Genomic DNA, 19,156 nt, shown 5'->3' with positions numbered 1-19,156 from the left:
GTTGTTAAGTACACTGGAATCCTCTCCTTATTTACTTATTACGTCCTTATAATACTATTTTGTAGCGGAGGAATTGTTTTTTTGTTTAGTTTTTTTTTAACAATTAAACAATGCGATATGGTTACATAATTGTGAATGTGTGCTCAGTTGAATCTGTTTACATAAATGTGTATTTCTCCTTGTGTATGCTTTTTTGTATGTAATACCCTTGATGATGCATAATCAGTTTAAAGGAAGGAACAAAAAAGGTATTTGCATTCATGAGTTTCCAGTAAGGTAAGAAAAAGCACCATATTTGAATTATATTTATGGAAGCATTATTACCTCCCTTTTAAATGTTTCATGACATAAACTTAATAATAATAATAATAATAATAATAATAATAATAATAATAATAATAATAATACATGTAATAATAATAATGATAATAATAATAGTAATAATAATAATATGTTCTATTGTTGTTGTGTTGTTGTTCAACATTATTTCAAATGCACAATGCTTTTGTTTTGTTGTATAACTTTAGTTTTACATGATTACACACACAGCACAGACCCACAAATTAAATAATATTTTTCTGTTGATACTAAAAAGTCCGAAATTGCCAATTCGTTAATGAGGTAGGGGTACTTGGACACAGCCCATGTCCTCACAGTATGCAGTTTTAGGCGCGTATTACATCATTAACCCATTTATGCCTAGCGTCTAGAAAATATGGCATTGGCAAACAGCGTAGACCCAGATGAGACGCCGCATGATGCGGCGTCTCATCAGGGTCTGCGCTGTTTGCTTAAAGGAATTTCTGTAAGAAATATTCTAAATATAGAAATAAATATACTAGACATCCCTAATTTTGGAAATAAATTGATCCAGTTTAGATTGATCGGAGTTTCCACAAGGCATAAATGGGTTAACTTTAAAACACGTTGCGTTGTAGATCGGCGTTAGCAAATGATGGGAAATAGTATCGGGTTGATCATAATGATTAGTAGACGTTAACCATCTTATGTATTACAATAGTTTACAATTCTGACGTAATGTTATTGCATTTGAATGATTCCGTCGATAACTAAATTATTATTACGAAGAAAACTAAACCGTTATCTTAATCTCATAAATAACAAACATATTTTAGGCGAACACATGGTACGGTCACGATAAGGACGCTATCACGTGAATATGGTAACTATTAAATATGCGTAGGTGTTTTATAAAATGTATATAAAATCAACATGAATAAAGATTACATAAAGTGATGAAAAATGTCTCTAATGACCTATGCTGAACCAGAGGCACTCGGCATTAGTTACTACCTCCTGCCCCCGCTTCTACCCCCTCCAAAAACTCTCAAAATTGTCCATTTGTTGTGCAAAATAACAAGACCAAAAAAATAAACCAAATTTGTTTTCTTATATATATAACATAAATAAGTAAATATAAAATAATATTTATACTAATTTTTAGGGGGAGTGGGTAGTAACTAATGCCGAGTGCCTGTGGGCTGAACATGGTCACAATGCGAGTGGATTTTAACTATCCAAGGTAGAATTCGAACCGAAAATGAAATACCAATAACCTGTGTAAGCTATATGTGACAATATCTCTAGTCTTGAAGCTTTTTAAGATAGTTTGTTTAATTTAGAGATAATATTTTAGGGGAGAAAATCGCGATATAAAATATTGATTCAAAGCATAGGTTTACCTCCCTTTCCATAAAACCCTTCAATAAGAATACCATTACTTATAAAGCGGTTGTCCTTATTTTGCACCCAATCTTATCGGTCGTACATCAGCACATGTCTTACTATTAAATTTCAAATTTTAAAGAAGTAGTAATGAAAAGTATGACATGTCAAGTGTTTACATAGTATTTATACTATACTTATTATTATTCTGTATACTTTATGTATTTGCCAACTATAAATACAAGTAATAAACGATTGGTCTCTGACGTGCTTAAATTATTTACAAGTGTGTGCACACTAATGTCATGTTATCACGTTTAGTTGATAAAGGAGTGCTCTTCAAAATTGTGAAAAAGTTTCTAACTTGATGAAGTGTCACATTTTTGTTACTATTTTAATATGTTGTGTGACTTATGTCTCTTATGTATTTACTTTCGTTAAAATAATAGTATCACAAGTCTATCAAATGACTAACGTCGTCCCTTAAAACCATCACAAGTCTATCAAGAGAATAACATCGTCCCTTAAAACCATCACAATTCTATAAAATGACTAACGTCGTCCTTTAAAACCATTATAAGTCTCTCACGTGACAAACGTCGTCCCTTAAAACCATCACAAGTCTATCAAATGACTAACTTCGTCCCTTAAAAACATCATAAGTCAATCCGAGGACTTACATCGTCCCTTAAAACCATCACAATTCTATCAAATGACTAACATCGTCCCTTAAAACCATCACACATCTATCAGGTGACTAACGTCGTCCCTTAAAACCATCACAATTTTATCAAATTACTAACGTCGTCCCTTAAAACCATCACAAGTCCATCACGTGACTAACGTCGTCCCTTAAAACCATCACAGGTCTATCAAATGGCTTACTTCGTCCTTTTAAACCATCACAAGTCTATCAGAAGACTAAAATCGTCCCTGAAAAACATCACAGGTCTATCAGAGGACAAGCATCTTCCCTTAAAAACCATCACAAGTCTATCAAATGACTAAAATCGTCCCTTAAAAACATCACAAGGCTATCAGGTGACTAACGCCATCACTCTTAACCATCACAATTCTATCAGATGGCTAAGCAAACGCCATCACTTTATACTATCTAGCATCTATCAGGTGACTAACGCAGTCACTCCTAGCCGTCACACGTCTATCAGACAACTAACGCCATAGCTGTCAAACTAAAAAATATCAGATGACCTAAGCCATCACTCTTAACAATCACAAGTCTGCCAGATTATTAACGCCATAACTCTCAACCATAATTAAATTTAAATCAGTTGTGTCTAGAGCGCAAAGTACACAAATTGTTTGTAAAGCGTGTACAAAACCGTATTAACTTTCCTTTTTTCCAACAATACACCAAAAGATTGTTTGGAATAACATAAGTCGCAATGTTATTCTTATGGCGGATGGTTTGAAAGTAGGGAAGTGAGTACGGGTTTGTACACGCTTTACAAACAATACAAAAACATATATTAAGTATGGTTAAAGTGATATTATGTGCATCTAACAGTATATGCTATCTTTATAGGTGTCTATCGCAACCCTTGTTTATTTTGGTGTTTTCACTTCATATACACTTATATTTGTTAATGCAGCATCAACATACTAAAACAATATCCCGGAAATAGAAAAATAATGCATTTAAATATCAACTGTACTTTCGTTTTGACAACTGACGACAGAAATTATTCGATGTATAATGTGAGTCTAAATGTAGTTTTCATGCACAGTCGTTCATACGACACAAAGACACAATTTTGTTTAACGGATCATTTCGGCTTGGAGGAGTGCTAGAATCATGTAAAATATCAAATATAAACAACTGGTAACAAGATTAGTAGTAGATAATTGTCAGTTACCACATTTTAACTAACTGTTTGACCTGTTAATTCTTTTCAGCTCAATTCAACAGTGAAAAATGCCCATAATATCACTGTAAATGTCGATTGAACAAATATTTAACATAACGAGCGATAACGGCTTTATGGTCATGCGTGGATATTTAGATAAAAAGGTGTTCCGAATGGGCACGGCAATCGATTACCGGTCAGTCAACAAACATAACTGGCCGATCATACAACACTAGATAAGAATTTTATTGCACGATTTAGTATGATAGAACCAGACAATGTGTATGCAGACATACATAAGTCCGTGTTTGAGCCTTATTAAGTGTTAAAACACGTTCGATATGTTATGTATAATTGCTTTAATTTTTTAGGATTCTTATGGTACATAATACTATTATTGCATGTAAGAAAAATAGTAGTAAAACGATAACCAATTGTCAACAATAACTAGTCCTCCAAATGAATGTGTCGCTGTTTTATTAGGAGAAATGCACGAGCTCATCTTAACTACTCGACGCGTCATCTTCAAAATTACTGGCGTTTTCACAGCATCTGCAAAGAAGGCCGTATCTACGGAAACGTCGTACGCAACAATTAGGCAAATATCCACCACTTTTACGACAGCAGCTACATGGAGCATCAGTTGATGGAGCAGAGGTTTTAGTGGCAACAGTTGTAGGTGCAGCAGTTGTAGGTCTGGCAGTTGTTGGCGCAGCGGTTGTAGGTCTTGCAGTTGTTGGCGCAGCGGTTGTAGGTCTAGCAGTTGTTGGCGCAGCGGTTGTTGGTCTAGCCGTTGTTGGCGCAGCGGTTGTAGGTCTAGAAGTTGTTGGCGCAGCGGTTGTAGGTCTAGCCGTTGTTGGCGCAGCAGTTGTAGGTCTAGCCGTTGTTGGCACTGCAGTTGTAGGTGCAGCAGTAGTAGTTGGCGCAGCAGTAGTTGGCGCAGCAGTCGTAGGTGCAGCAGTCGTAGGCGCAGCAGTTGTAGGCGCCTCAGTTGTGGGTGCAGCAGTTGTTTGCGCCTCAGTTGTAGGAGCAGCAGTTGTTGGCGCAGTAGTTGTAGGCGCCTCAGTTGTGGGTGCAGCAGTAGTTGGCGCAGCAGTCGTAGGTGCAGCAGTCGTAGGCGCAGCAGTAGTTGGCGCAGCAGTTTTAGGCGCAGCAGTTGTGGGCGCAGCAGTTGTAGGTGCAGCAGTTGTGGGTGCAGCAGTTGTAGGTACATCTGTTGTTGGCGCAGCAGTTGTATGTGTTTCAGTGGTTGTAGGCGCAGCAGTTGAAGGTGCAGCAGTTGTAGGTGTTTCAGCAGTTGTTGGCGCAGCAGTTGTAGGCGCGGCAGTTGTAGGCGCAGCAGTAGTTGTGTCAGGGGTGCAGATATCAAAGTTAGCAACGCATCTTCCTTTAAAGCACATCTGAAAGACAAAACATTGTTATTAAAAGTGCGTTTGAATTAATTGTTTGAAAAAAAAAGAAGTTTAATTAATACACATCGCAAAACCACTTAGTTAACCCTCACCAGTCCGCTACCGCATGGGGTTCCATTCCAAACAAATCCGAGTCTCACGCTGCACAAACCGCTGGCATCTCGACACGAAACTTGACCATAGACATAACAGCCCGTGTCGCCGCTAATCGCCTGCAAACAAAAATAATTGTCAATGTAAAGACAGCAATTTTATGAATATAGACGCTAACTGTAAGTTGCTGGTTTCTAACAATTGTCATGCAAACAAAATGTATGTGAGTAATACACTGGCGTCATGTGACTCTGAAATGTTAAATAAAATCCTCCTTGAAAATCAGAGCTGATGGAAAGATTTTCAAAAATTGCAGCCTCATATATTTTGATTGCATGTTTCATGTTTAGCTGAGTTACGGCTTGGGTGTTAAATAAACTTTTGTAAAAATGGAAAGTGGAAAGCCGGGCCAGTCTGATGACATTTTCATGTATGCAATAAATCTAGGAAACGTCTGAATCCAGCACTAGTAAAACAGGTTTTCAACACTTGCCTAGTCCTTTGCTTCTGAGTATAAGTACACATATTATATTTAAACATAGTTTCATATGTTTGTATTTTCCCTCCATAAAGGGAGTGACTGAGTACCAAAAATGTGCAGGGTGCATTATTCTGCAATTTCGCTACACAAGCTTAAATGTATACACGTATAACTATTAATAGTATTACAATTGCGTCCCTTATTGTCGAATAAGGTTAATTTCAATCGTAAATGTAAAGTAAAAAGTACCTTTTGACTTGTAGTAAACGCGTGAATTTTGAAGTATATACAGAAATACATACCCCGTTGCACACTTCACTTCCGGCAAAGCCAGTTCGCTGCTGACACTGAAGGTCAAGGCTGTTGTCTCGCTGACCAAGAAGGCCCGTGCAAAACGAGGCTCTGAACTGCTCGTCCGTGAAGCCGTTGTTCGCAGTGCAGTCGGTTCGTCTGTTGACAGTAAATATACTTCAATTAATAAGTTTACCAATATTGCATCTATGACAAACAATCTAGCAATATAAAAGATTGTGTGTTTTTTATATTAGAGTTTTACGCAGAATATCATGCAGTTTATAATACAATGTCCGATTTCTTTAAAACACTAACATTATACAAGCACAAAAACACCGTAACTATTTGTGGGTTTAACGCAACACTATTTCAAAACACAAAAACGTTGGATGCGAACACATCGCCCCTAACCAACACGCAGTTGTGATCATCATTAATCCCAAAACAATTTGAACAAGTATTATTAATAAACATTACCCGTTCAGATGGGTGATAAATTGGCTTGCGCTGCATTTGGAAAACCTGCTGTATGTATCCGCGGTGGTGGGGTCAGGCGAGAACAGGTAGGCGGACATAACGTTTCTGCCGGCCGGACAGTCGGTGGTCTGGTCATGATAAGATCCCAGACTGTGAATAAGAAAAGACCAAACACGTTTTATAGGTGAAATACTATTCACGTGGCCATCTTTTATAAACATAAAAACATTTTGATTGTATAAGCCTTTTAATGTATTTAAGAATTTAACTAAAATTAAAGCATAAAGATATCAAGACGAGTATTTACTGTAGTGTGTGGCGCTTAAATAAATATGTGAAACAGACACTTACGCGTGTCCCAGCTCGTGCGACGCCACCCACGCCACGTTGTATGTGGTAAACTCGTTGATTGAGTACTTGTACTGAGTGGCCAAACACACGGTACCCACGTAGGCGTAGCCTAGCAACCCGCTGCTGCCATCTTCGGAAAGGAGATCTAACCTGCAGCCATAATTGCGATTAAAAGATGAAAATGTTTCGACAAAAATGTATATCAAATTAAGAAAAATTTAATAAGAAAAGATACTGAACTGTATGTGGATCTCGTAAAAACAGTTTGAGGATGAACCGCACATATACTTAAAAAACTTTCTGCAACGATTCGCATTAAGAAAAAAAACATGGCTTAAAATATAGCCAACTAAATAAGCAAAACCAAAATACGTACCCAGTAAGAGCCATGGCGTGTTCGTGTTGCCTAGATGTGAAACCACTGCTGAAAAACGATCTCAGATCAGCGTCAAATGCCGGACCCGTACGAAGAGTGGTGTCATTTTTGTGGTTTTCGGCCCAGGCGAAATCAGATAAGTACTGAAAATTATGAAATAGTACAGAACTGATAAAACCAATTAACATAAATATGATACTGCTTGTGTACGAGAAATGATACATATTCGAACCATTTGCAAACGACCTGTTCGTACTTCGTGTTTAATAATATGTGTTGCTATGCTACCAATGAAAAAAATAGTTCGCTTTTTCGCAACAAATGATCTTTTTTGAGATCGAAAGCGATAATATAAAATACGTGTATGCTGTAGTTTTTTTATTTGCTTAAAAAAGGTTTAAATACTTACAGCAGGGTAGACGACGGCCGCAGGGTAAACGTAAAGGTCAAGGGCGCCGGCAGACGCCTCTTTAACGGATGCGTAGAAAACATTCATCTGAATAGAATAAACACTCTCACTCATTTAAAGCATGACAAAAAAAGCATAGCCAATTAATGACTACTTAGCAAAATGGAACATAAGCCATGAATAGCCACGGTATAAGTGTTCTTTTTGGCAAGGAAATTATTGACAAAAAAGTATGGGGAAATAATTACTCTTATTATATTAGCTTATTGGTTTCTTTACGATTGATTTACGAAATGCATCCAGCTTTATATTCTTAAATTTACAAGGTTATTAAATTTCGTATGAAAACTATTTAAGCAAGAATCCATCCAGTGCCAACCTCGTTTGCCAACAGGGCCATGTAAATTTCAGCTTCGGTTTGGGCCAACGTCGGATTGTTAGGGTGACGTTCGTAAAATCTGAAATTGGAGAAATTGTGAAATACGAGCGACGTTGCTATTTTAAGCTTCGTGCCATTTACCTGACTACATGTATTTCAAATACATTTCACGGCAGTTAACCAATCAAAGGATTAACACAATTTGATTTGTAAATATCATAAAAAATACATCTTTAAAAATTGAAAATAAACATATATTAGATAAGTCGCTTAAAACGACTTACAGTTTGGATCGATGTGATTTTAAAAGTTTAAATGGTAATAAATAATATTTTTTAAAAATCGATCCACCAGAATAAAAAATGCGATGATTTTTTTTCAAGAAAGTGTTCCAATTACGTAGACAGTTTAATCTTATTTAAGTCAAGCAGATATAATGTAAGGAGCGATGTTTTAATCAGTGCATCAAATTACTCACTGATCCATGAATGCAGCGTCCAATGCAAATGCAATTTCAACGACCTTGAATCCTGGTGAAGGTAGAATCGAGCGGCGGCCTCGGGCCAGTAAATCTGATATCTGGTGTGTAGGAACGGACCTCGTCGACCTTGCAACTTAAACAAACCCACAAGCTTAAAGCCACTATCACGCTCACCAATACTATATACGTACTGTATTATGGTATATAAAAAAAGTTCAACAACAAACAGTACCATTTTGTATCTCGTTAAATCAATGTTACCAGCCAACATCTAATGTCGAAATTTTGAATTTTGCTAAAAGGAACTATCGTTTTTGTATGGGTTTTACGAAATATTCGATATTTTTGAGCGTGATAGCTAAAATGCAGGACTACATTTCGGTTTGAAATTATTGCATATCCACTGTGTTTTACCTGCTACAAACATATTTAAATCGAAGAAAATTGTTATTTGATGTATAATAAGTGTTAGATTGTAAACTTGTTTAATAAAAGACATGTTATTCCACATATATGTCATAAGGTCATCAAATAGTATTTCAACGCACATATCGTTTAATCAGTATTTTATTGTGTCGCTTTCTGAGAAAACTGGACATAATGCCTGTGCGTAGAGTGTCGTCCCAGATTAGCCTGTGCAGTCCGCACAGGTTAATCAGGGACGACACTTTCCGCTTAAACTAGATTTTCGGTAAAATAGGAATTCCTTTTAACGAAAAATACCATTAAAGCGGATATCGTCGTCCCTGATTAGCCTGTGCGGACTGCACAGGCTAATCTGGGACGAGACTTTACGCACATGCATTATGCCTCAGAACGCGACTCATTTGTAAATAGTACCATCAGGTGGGATGAGGGTAACCAGCTCTCCTTCCGTGGTAGCGTTTCCGCACTCGGCCTGTTGTACTCCGCCTCCAATGTAGCAGGCTTCGTTTTTGAAGTAAACAAGGCCGCTCTAAAATAAACGGTTTAGAGCAAGTATGGCATAAATACATCAGTGACATAAAAACTTAATGCATGTGTTGACAAAAATATGAAGCCAAGTAAATTATCTAACGATTCAAAACATTATTCCTTGATAAATTTTATATCGTGCGTTTCAGTATATCTACAATTATAACTATATTTTTATCTAAACGGTTTATAAACTTATTTTCCGAAACTGTATATTCATTTATGAAAAGGAACTGTTACTATAATTATGTTCCAGTTATTCTTTTGTTTGTATCAATCAATACAAATTACTTTCTGAATAAGCAAAGGAAGTTATACAGGTGTGTATATGAGTGTAATGTTGACGAATCACCAAAATTTTTACTTACGAGATCGCAGTTCAACTGCCGATTATTGACTCGGCTAGCTTCACATGCGAATGATCCGTGTCCGTTCTTGTCCGTGTATATGCCGATTATCTTGGTCTGCAAACAAATACGATACAAATCGTTAAATCTATGTTGCATTTGGATGCCAGATTTACTCGTGTGCACCCTGAGACATAGGGAAATTTACTATGATTTTAAACTTTCTGAGTAATCAAGAATACATAGGCAACAATACGGAATACCTTGAGGACCATCGTGGTGACACATTAAAATCCAGAGGGCGAGAATGCGAGAACGCGACAGCACGATGACGAGAATGCGGCAATACGATGACGACAGTTCGACAATACGATGGCGAGAATGCGAGAACGCGATGGCGAGAACGTGATAGTACGATGACGACAATAATAATAATTATGCTTAACATTATGTACCTATATTATTATACATTTACTAAAATCTAATGAATACTGTGATTTCTGCAACGCTTTGCACCATAATTAACACTTAACTCGTTTGCAATTCGTTTATTATTAAAAAGCAATCCATACCCAATTTACTACTCATATCGTCAGCATTATTTTACATGTATGGTGTAAAGAGGAAAAAAAAGTCATTACAAAACGTTAAATGTATTTCAAATGGTTAAATAAATAATACACTCACCCGTTGTCTGGGTGCTTTACGGAAACCGTTTCTTTCGTTTCCGATTTCACTTTCCGGTACATTCATCTTTTTGTTCAAAACGAGTTCCAGCGTGGTCACAGGAAATCCTTCGACGTCAATGTCGTACTTCAGTGTTTCAGGTAATCTGTTGTTATGAAACTCTTTTGTTTCGCGCAATTTGAAAGCAAACCGTTTAGGTTTACCTGGAAAAAAGATTTACTCAACAAATGTAGATCCTTTGCTATAATGTTTATTCGTGTATATAGCGTACATAAACGCTGCAATAGTATTGCAATCCGCCGCATTGTTTTTGCAATTCAAAATGGCTGACACGAGAGCCTTAAGCTGGGTATGTATAATGTATTAGAAAAGAACCAACATTTTGTTTAGTTTATATAAAGGATTTTAAAACGATTTTTCTTGATCATATCAATAATATATGTAAAATACCTCTGTTTCCACGGCGACGAGCATCTGTCGTCTGCAGAAAAGTGGCCGCCATCATAACGACACCCAAGCCGAGTAACAGTCTATTCATGTTACTGTGTTGCTGTTAAACCCTTCCTTATGGAGATTTTAAATGTTAAATTTTGCTAGCACGGCCTGGAAAATGAAGCAAAATTTTATATCCGTTGGTTATGTTGCTAAATTAAAAATCATTAAGAAAGAAATTGATGCATAGTTATTATTGTTATTATTATAATTATTATTTTTATTATTTATATTTTTTTTGAATATTTGTATTATTTGTATTATTATTATTATTATTATTAGTAGTAGTAGTAGTATTAGTAGTAGTAGTAGTAGTAGTAGTAGTAGTAGTAGTAGTAGTAGTAGTAGTAGTAGTAGTAGTAGTAGTAGTAGTATCATCATCATACGAATAATAACAAGAACAACATAAATATAATATTTATAAATATAACTTACTTTTTCCTTGGCGGCTCGGAGATCTTTGCTTGTATGATTTGACCCCATGGCAAAAACAACCTTTTATAAAATTTATTGACGTCATAGCCCCCGTTACCGAGTTGACCAACGTGATTGAAGGACAAAAGGGCTTCATCGAGCAAAGTTCTGTTGACACGTCCCGTGAAGTACCTTATAGAAACTTTCTAAATCTTTTGTCAACCAACAAAGACTTTTTTAATTTAAGTGGCTTTGCTTAAAATAACTACACCGGTTCACAAAGAAATTGCATAACAATCGCCGTCGATTGTCTGCATATTATCGTTTGAGACAATTGTTTCCAGATGGTTTGAAAACCTAGAACAATGACGATTACTGAAAAAAATAGGTGTCAATTAGGTTCTGACGTCAGCGTGCCTTATAAGTCTTCTCTTATTGTTGTTCATTTTCTTAACTTCATAGTATTTAAATCGTGTATACGTCACATCAACATAAACTTAATTTAAACCTATTATGCAATATATAAATAAAACTATTGTTCAACTATTAATAATAATTTTATGTCATTATATAAGATAGTTTAAGCACTTTTTGAAATTATCGCAGAGAGAGAGAGAGAAGGAGGCTTAAACATGAGATTTGTTTGTACAACCTATTTATTTCTTCAATTCGTTGTGTTGAGAGATGCGAGCACTATGTGCGCACCTCTGGCGTTTTCAAGACCGGCTACTTTGCAAACATACCTTGATATTAATAGCAATCAAAAGCATTTCGTCAAACAAACTCTAGAAAGCGTATGCATGGCGTGAAAATAATAAATATGTAAATCAGTTATAATTACACGAAAACATGTACATACTATAATATTGTTTTTTTTTTCATTTGAAAATATAAATATTAGCGCTCAACAGTTGTAACAGTTGCAAATAGACAAAATTTCTGAACGGCTTATAGGGATATCCAAGTAAAAAAAGTTAACATATAATAATATTTTATACATAAAAATGGTTGTTTGAAGAAATCGCCGATAAAAAAAGGCCATTGTATAAGCTACATCAATATGGAAAGTATTTGATTGTTTGTAGCTGTTAACAGAAGAAAAATTTACTGTTCAGAGTGCGCATCACAACCCATTTATGCCTAGCGTCTTGAAAAAAAGGCCTTGGCAAACAGCGTAGACCCAGATGAGACGCCGCATGATGCAGGGCTAAACTTAGAAATAAATATACTAGGCATCCCTTATTTTGGAAATAAATTGATCCAATTTAGAAGGATGGGGGATTCCACCAGACATTAATGGGTTATAACACATATGTATTTACTGACTAGTCAACTGCCGAATAAGATCTTGTTCCAATAAATTAAGTCTAAAAAAAATCTGATTATACAGAAAATAAGTCTGATTTAAGATATGTAAAATGATCAATACCTTAACGATAAATATATATTCAGAAAGAAAATATCAGTTGGAATGTGGCAAATATAATGTGTAACTCATATATTAATAATACGTGTACGATAACGAGTTGAAAAGTCTTACTGACGAATAGGCTAGATTGTGGAGAAAAAAGCACTTATCTTACAATAATAATAAAGTGTCAGCTACAAGAGTTTCCCAGCTAATCGGGTAACTCAAAGAGCATCTGTTAACCAGTTACATTTTCTACTAAAAGATAAACTGAAACATAATTTGAAACAATGCAATTTAGTTTAAAATGATATTGTTTCTTCAAGAAATAATTAATCGGAATCTCATTTTTTATCGGGGGACATTCTGCAAATTAATGTTGTCGCCAACTTAAAACAACATGCCACGCCGATTACTGGAATTTATAACGGAATGTATTACGTGTCAATAACAAGTAATCAAGCAAATAACAAGTACCTTTGTTGTTACCAACAATGCATTTAAAGAATGCTAATCCATTCATCACGTTGTACTATATTTAGATTTGTTTATGTATTGGGTGTTTTGTAGCGCACCCCTAATGGGCACATATCCAAATATAATTTAATTAATTATTTTCCTAATCAGCATCATTTTACTGAACTTCATGCAAATTTGTAGTTATGCTTTCCATGTTTAAAAAAAATATACCTATTTTTTCAAAACCACCCTCACGCTCGGCTTTTGTCCAGTTTATTTTCACCCCTGGGGTATATGAAAGTTCCATAATTCATCCAAATTTCCAAATATGGTCATGCAGTTGGTGTGTACAGATGCAGTAAAGGTGTTTAAAGTTTAAACAAGATGAAATAAGTATTCTTTTACAGACATTTATTTTTTTACAAATTTTTATCTATGGAATAGCGCCATGAAATGTAAGTGATTTCAGCCAAGTAAAAATAGGGTCGGTTATAACAAAGTGTCCTAAAATTCAAAATAGTATCATTTCAGATATATTTTAAACTTAGTTTTTATAGAAACACGATATACAGCAAAAATACCAAGAAATAGACAGATTTACCGTTTACTTTTTGAAATAAAAATAAAAATGCAACATGCATCATTCGAATTTTCAGCAGTAAATTACCCTATTTAGCCATAACGTTGTTTTAATTTAAAAAATTGAAGGATGTGCATACAATTTTCAACATATTAAACAATAAACATAGCTTATATGCTATATTAAATCAAATTACGTTAGAAAAGAAATAAAACGCGTCGCAAAAAGTATGCGATGTCGGCAGGATTCGAACCTGCGCGGGATGATCCCAAAATATTTGAAGTCCATCGCCTTAACCACTCGGCCACGACAACTGCACAATGGGGCAACCTTAAATTAGATATCCATAAGTAAACAGGTAAAAACGCTCGTCGATCTTTGAAGAAATCGCGAAATCGTTTTATCAGATAATTATTGTATCAAAGTCAATATTTATAGTGAAAATAATGTTTTCTAAATGAATTAGGTAAACACGTATCAAAATTCGAAGTTTGAAAAAAATAAAATGCATCTCTCGGAAATAACCGATCATTGAAGATCGGCAATGATCGTAAAATAAATCGCGGGAAATCATTAGAGGTGCGCTACCTTTAAGCGAGATTATACGATTTTGTCAAATATTTATGAATTTATATAAAATGTGTAAAAAAAATTATTATACATATATTTCAATATAAATTAAAATAAAAGTTAAGAAGAACATGCGAAATAAGCCAGATATTTAATTCTGAAATCGAAAATGTCTGTGCAGTCGAATTCGCAAGCATGTACTAGTATATCATGCATGTACGATGTGAATCAAAATTTAGTTTTGGTGCAGATTCGTTCATACGACACAGACACAATTTTGATTTACGGATCATTTTAGTTTCCTGCAGCGATATCTATTCATACGACACACGAACACTTACTCCGATTCTTATAAAAAGACGAATGCTTCGGTTATTGTAGAAAAATATGTACGAAATATCTTCTTCACAATCGGCTCTGGGCGCTAATTTGTCTTTGTCTTATAATTTTTCTTGCCTATTTTGTGTTATTGTAACATATGTTTTATCAATATATTACAATTTAACACATGTAAAAATCGTGTAATATCGCTTTAAACATTTATTTTTAGCTCGATTGCACGGGAAGCCTACGGCTTATATGAAACGCTCTCGAGTCCGTATCCTGTGACTAGAATATGTATTTGGTGTCTATGGTGGAAATCGGAAGAACGCTTCCACAGTGGGGATCGAACCCGTGACCTCCCAAATCCACTTCACCACTGCGACCTGAATAGAAATTGTTATCAAAAGTGTTGTTATGTTGTCACAATAACGGGTTGTTTCAGTTTTTAAAAAAAGGCCGAGGCTAATTATAACAAAACAATACCAATACTACTACTTTTACAACTAATGAAAATAAAATAAAATTGATTCAACTTATAAAAGTTATAATAATAATAATTATAATAATAATACAAGTAATAAAATAATAATAATAATAATAACAATAATAATAATACATTCTCGTATATTTGATACCCAATTGTTTTTGTCATTGAACGCGTTTCTTATTGTAACTCTCACCTGACTGAGTAATGTTGTCAATATTAGAAACCAATATCAAATCAATTATGGTTTCAATAGTAGAACAAGCTCTAGTTGGTTCTGAAATCAGTTGTTTGTAATGAAACATATTAATAAATGATTTGAAACACTTTAAAAGAGTATTACATTTGTTCATGGACACATCAGTGTTAAAATCACCCAGTAAAATAGATTCATGTTTTAACAAGTCATTGCATGAAGAGCACAAAGATTCTAGACTGGTATAAAAGTATATATTGGTATATATTGTATTTATATACAACAAATATATAAAGCTTCAAATGGTCACGATTATGTTGTCAATGTTTAAATAGTATAATATTTTACAATCGGTTATTCATAGCAAAGCAGCATAAAACAATTGGGTATACTGTAATGTCAAAAAAATTATGTAATTATATCAAGTTTCAAGTTTAGATACAGATTCAAATAATACAAATAATAACAATAGTAATAATAAATAAAATGATAATATAAATAATAATAATAGCAAGAAGATGGAAAAACAAGAAGTAGAACAAAAATATTACGATGATAATTACGACATCGTCCATGACGACAACGACGACTATTCAAAGAAAATGACCCTGTTGTTGTTGTTTTTGTTGTTGTTGAAGATAAATATTTCTGTTGATTTTGTTAATTCTTTTTATGCAAATAAGGGTGTTTATGCTAATAGTTATTATTTTTCCATTGTAACTGAGAGTAAAGTTCTTAAATATTTAACTTCACTTGGTACAAAGAAAGCTACTGGCTTAGATGGCATACCTTTGCGTTTTGTCAAAGACGGGTCCTCTGTTATTGTTAGTCCCTTAACTCACATCATTAATTTGTCCCTCATACAAGGTCAAGTCCCCGATGATCTTAAGACGGCAAGAGTTGTTCCCCTCTATAAAAAGGATGACAAATTGTCTGTAGGTAATTACCGGCCTGTGTCCATTTTAAATGTTATTTCTAAAATCCTTGAAAAGGTAGTTTATGACCAGGTTGAATCTTATTTTAAAGATAATCAATTATTGTATAAATTTCAGTCAGGTTTTAGAAGTGGCTTCTCCACGGATACTTGTTTAATTCACCTAACAGATTTATCCGGTATGAAAATGATAAAGGTTATATTGTTGGCATGGTTATGTTAGATTTACAGAAGGCGTTTGATACAGTCGACCACTCAATTCTTCTCATGAAGCATCGAGCATCCGGTCTTAGTGATGGCGTTTTAAACTGGTTCAAATCATACTTGTCGGATAGAAACCAGCTTGTTGATGTTTCCGGTACCTTTTCTTCTACGTGAATGATATGGCAGCTGTGGTTAAAAATAAATTGTTATTATATGCTGATGATTCTGGAATCCTTGTTTCTGGTAAAAGTGTACTTGATGTTGAAAAGGCACTAACAGATGATATGAACTTGGTTAGCCAATGGTTGATCGACAATAAGTTGTCATTGCACTTAGGTAAAACTGAGTCAATTGTGTTTGGGTCCAAGCAAAAACTTAGGTCACTATCTAGCATTGATATATCTTGTAATGGTACACCCATTGCTTCTACATCATCCGTTAAGTATCTTGGAATTACCCTTGATCAAAACCTTTCTTTCTGCTCAATGGCTGAGTCTCTTTTGAAAAAGGCCAATTCTAGGTTAAAATTCCTTTATCGTAAGAAAGATTTCCTTACTTTGCATACGAAGAAACTTCTTGTAATGTCACTGATTCAGTGTCATTATGATTATGCTTGTTCTGTTTGGTACAATAGTATAACTCAGTCTTTAAGAAATAAGTTACAAACCTGTCAAAATAAGTTAATTAGGTTTGTTCTTGACCTTGATTCCAGAGTTCATATTGACCAATCTCACTTTAAGTCCCTCAACTGGTTACCAGTTCACATGAGAGTAAATCAAAAAATGTTATGTCATGTCTTCAAAATAAGAAATGGCCTTTTTCCAGATTACTTGAGTGAACACTTTGTTTCCCAAGATTCTATGCATAATTTCAGCACTAGGCTTAGTAAAAAGGATGGGTATTGTTTACCCAAGGTCAAATGTCATGGTTCCAAATCCTTTTCTTTTAACAGCATTAAACTCTGGAACGCTTTACCTGAGTCACTCACAGAGGTCAACAGGTAAGAAGGCTTTAAGGTTGCCATTAAAAGTCATTTAATGAATAATATTTAATTTTTTATATATGTGTATCTTTTCACTTTTAATAAGCAGATATTAACTTTGGCTTAGGTTATATTTTTAATAATTACTAGATCATACTTCATAACATACATTTTAGAAATATATTTAATTTAGATAATTCATGATACCTCAAATCATCAAATTACAACTGTCAAAATATCTATGTGTTGCAATAATTTATAACATTATAAATTGATCTTAGTTTCCAGCTCCTGTCATAATTTCTGAGCACTACTGTGATAATTAGTTGGATCTCTTTTGAACGGTGATATATATTTTTTATTTCATTAAATAATTATTTTACTATGAACATAGTTATGTTTAAGGTATACATAGTTATGTTTAAGGTCTGCCTCTTTTTGTCATGCCACCAATAATAAGGACCACAATGGAAATAAGGGCTTGCTCTTTTTTGTGTTATGCTTGGTTTGGTGAGCATGTCATAGTTTATTGTACATGATATAGTTTTTAATAATTGCTTATTATTTTATTCTATGTTATGTTGTGAACTGTGTATATGATTCCTATGCCGAAATAAATCTATCTATCGATCTATCCATCCATTCATCCATCCATCCATCCATCCATCCATCCATCCATCCATATATATATATATCTGTTTTCTCAGTTCCATTCATACATCACTTGTTATGACATAGAACGGTACATATATGTTTTACGTGTAGACTGAGCTTAACAGCTGAGGTGACTTAAGGGTCCAATGGGCCGGGTGCTTATTTTATATTTACAAATTATTGTTTGTATTATATGAATTTCACTATAATAAACTATTTACTTACTTACTTACGTATAACTGTTTTCTCACAAATATCATATCTACAACGTAAATTTGAGAATCGGAAACATTTTTTTAAATATTTTTCGTCAATTTACCAAAACGTGAAAAGGTCCCTTTAAAACCAACAGTTAAAAATTACTAAACATTTTAAGCTTGTTCATTGAATAACATAGAAAGAAAAAGCAAGGTAAACCAGTGAATGGTGACGAAAGGAAGCTTCTGTTATTAATTTAAATCTCATTGAAGTTGATAATAAGGTATATCCAATCAATCTGCACCACTTGGATATTTTTATTGACGTACGTGCCAATTTTACAAACAGCCAATAACTCTCCTATAATAATACCGCGATGAACTCGAAACATTCTTTTTCTTCCTTCTCCACAACATCATCACTAATAAATATCACCCTATTATTATCGCTAGTGTCACAACACGTCGCCGATGTTTTCACACCATCAATACCCTCCTACGAAGCACTATAGATCAGCAGACGATTTATTGCTTAAATCCGCCTATTTTACGGATGAGTCCGGAGAAAGCCGATGTAGCACGATCGGCTACGAAGGTGTCTGATCTATTTTATCCGTTTAGTACTGTCAATCTTTTGAGGGAAGGACTGTTACTCATCACAGGTGGTTATTGTGTGGCTATGATATTAATTAGTGAAAACATCATTTTGAATGATTTTAAATTATCATATTATAACGAAAAATCTACTTTTCAGAAAAAAAATTGTAATATCAAATATATATATAACATATAATATATATATAACAAGGTATCCAACTAGAAATCACCCGAAAACGGGGTGCATCGTTTTAAACATTAATCAATTTTGCAGCGATTTTCACGATCTTGGTCTTATTCAACGTAGAAATGAGTTTTCTTTCTGGAAATGTATATGTCTTGCAATATTTTTACAAATACTGGGTC

At 34.4% G+C, this 19,156-nt stretch overlaps 2 protein-coding genes across 2 annotated transcripts; both read right to left on the bottom strand.

The window, feature by feature from the left end:
- Positions 1 to 3,918: 3,918 nt before the first annotated feature.
- Positions 3,919 to 6,946, bottom strand: LOC127859764 (salivary glue protein Sgs-3-like). The gene is made up of 6 exons (XM_052397272.1): positions 6,903 to 6,946; positions 6,663 to 6,812; positions 6,312 to 6,461; positions 5,843 to 5,990; positions 5,059 to 5,178; positions 3,919 to 4,954 (listed from the first exon to the last, which is right to left on the bottom strand). The coding sequence occupies exons 1-6, from the start codon at positions 6,944 to 6,946 to the stop codon at positions 4,058 to 4,060; spliced, it is 1,509 nt and encodes a 502-aa protein (XP_052253232.1). The 3' UTR covers positions 3,919 to 4,057.
- An 853-nt stretch (positions 6,947 to 7,799) lies between these two features.
- LOC127859763 (uncharacterized) lies at positions 7,800 to 10,892 on the bottom strand. The gene is made up of 6 exons (XM_052397271.1): positions 10,746 to 10,892; positions 10,296 to 10,498; positions 9,630 to 9,725; positions 9,148 to 9,262; positions 8,305 to 8,440; positions 7,800 to 7,905 (listed from the first exon to the last, which is right to left on the bottom strand). Exons 1-6 carry the CDS (start codon positions 10,831 to 10,833, stop codon positions 7,800 to 7,802), a joined length of 744 nt encoding a protein of 247 aa, XP_052253231.1. The 5' UTR covers positions 10,834 to 10,892.
- Positions 10,893 to 19,156: the final 8,264 nt, after the last annotated feature.

The sequence above is a fragment of the Dreissena polymorpha genome, chromosome 15 (genome assembly GCF_020536995.1).
Source record: "Dreissena polymorpha isolate Duluth1 chromosome 15, UMN_Dpol_1.0, whole genome shotgun sequence".
Lineage (NCBI taxonomy): Eukaryota > Metazoa > Mollusca > Bivalvia > Myida > Dreissenidae > Dreissena > Dreissena polymorpha.
This window is presented reverse-complemented; position numbering and strand designations above follow the sequence as displayed.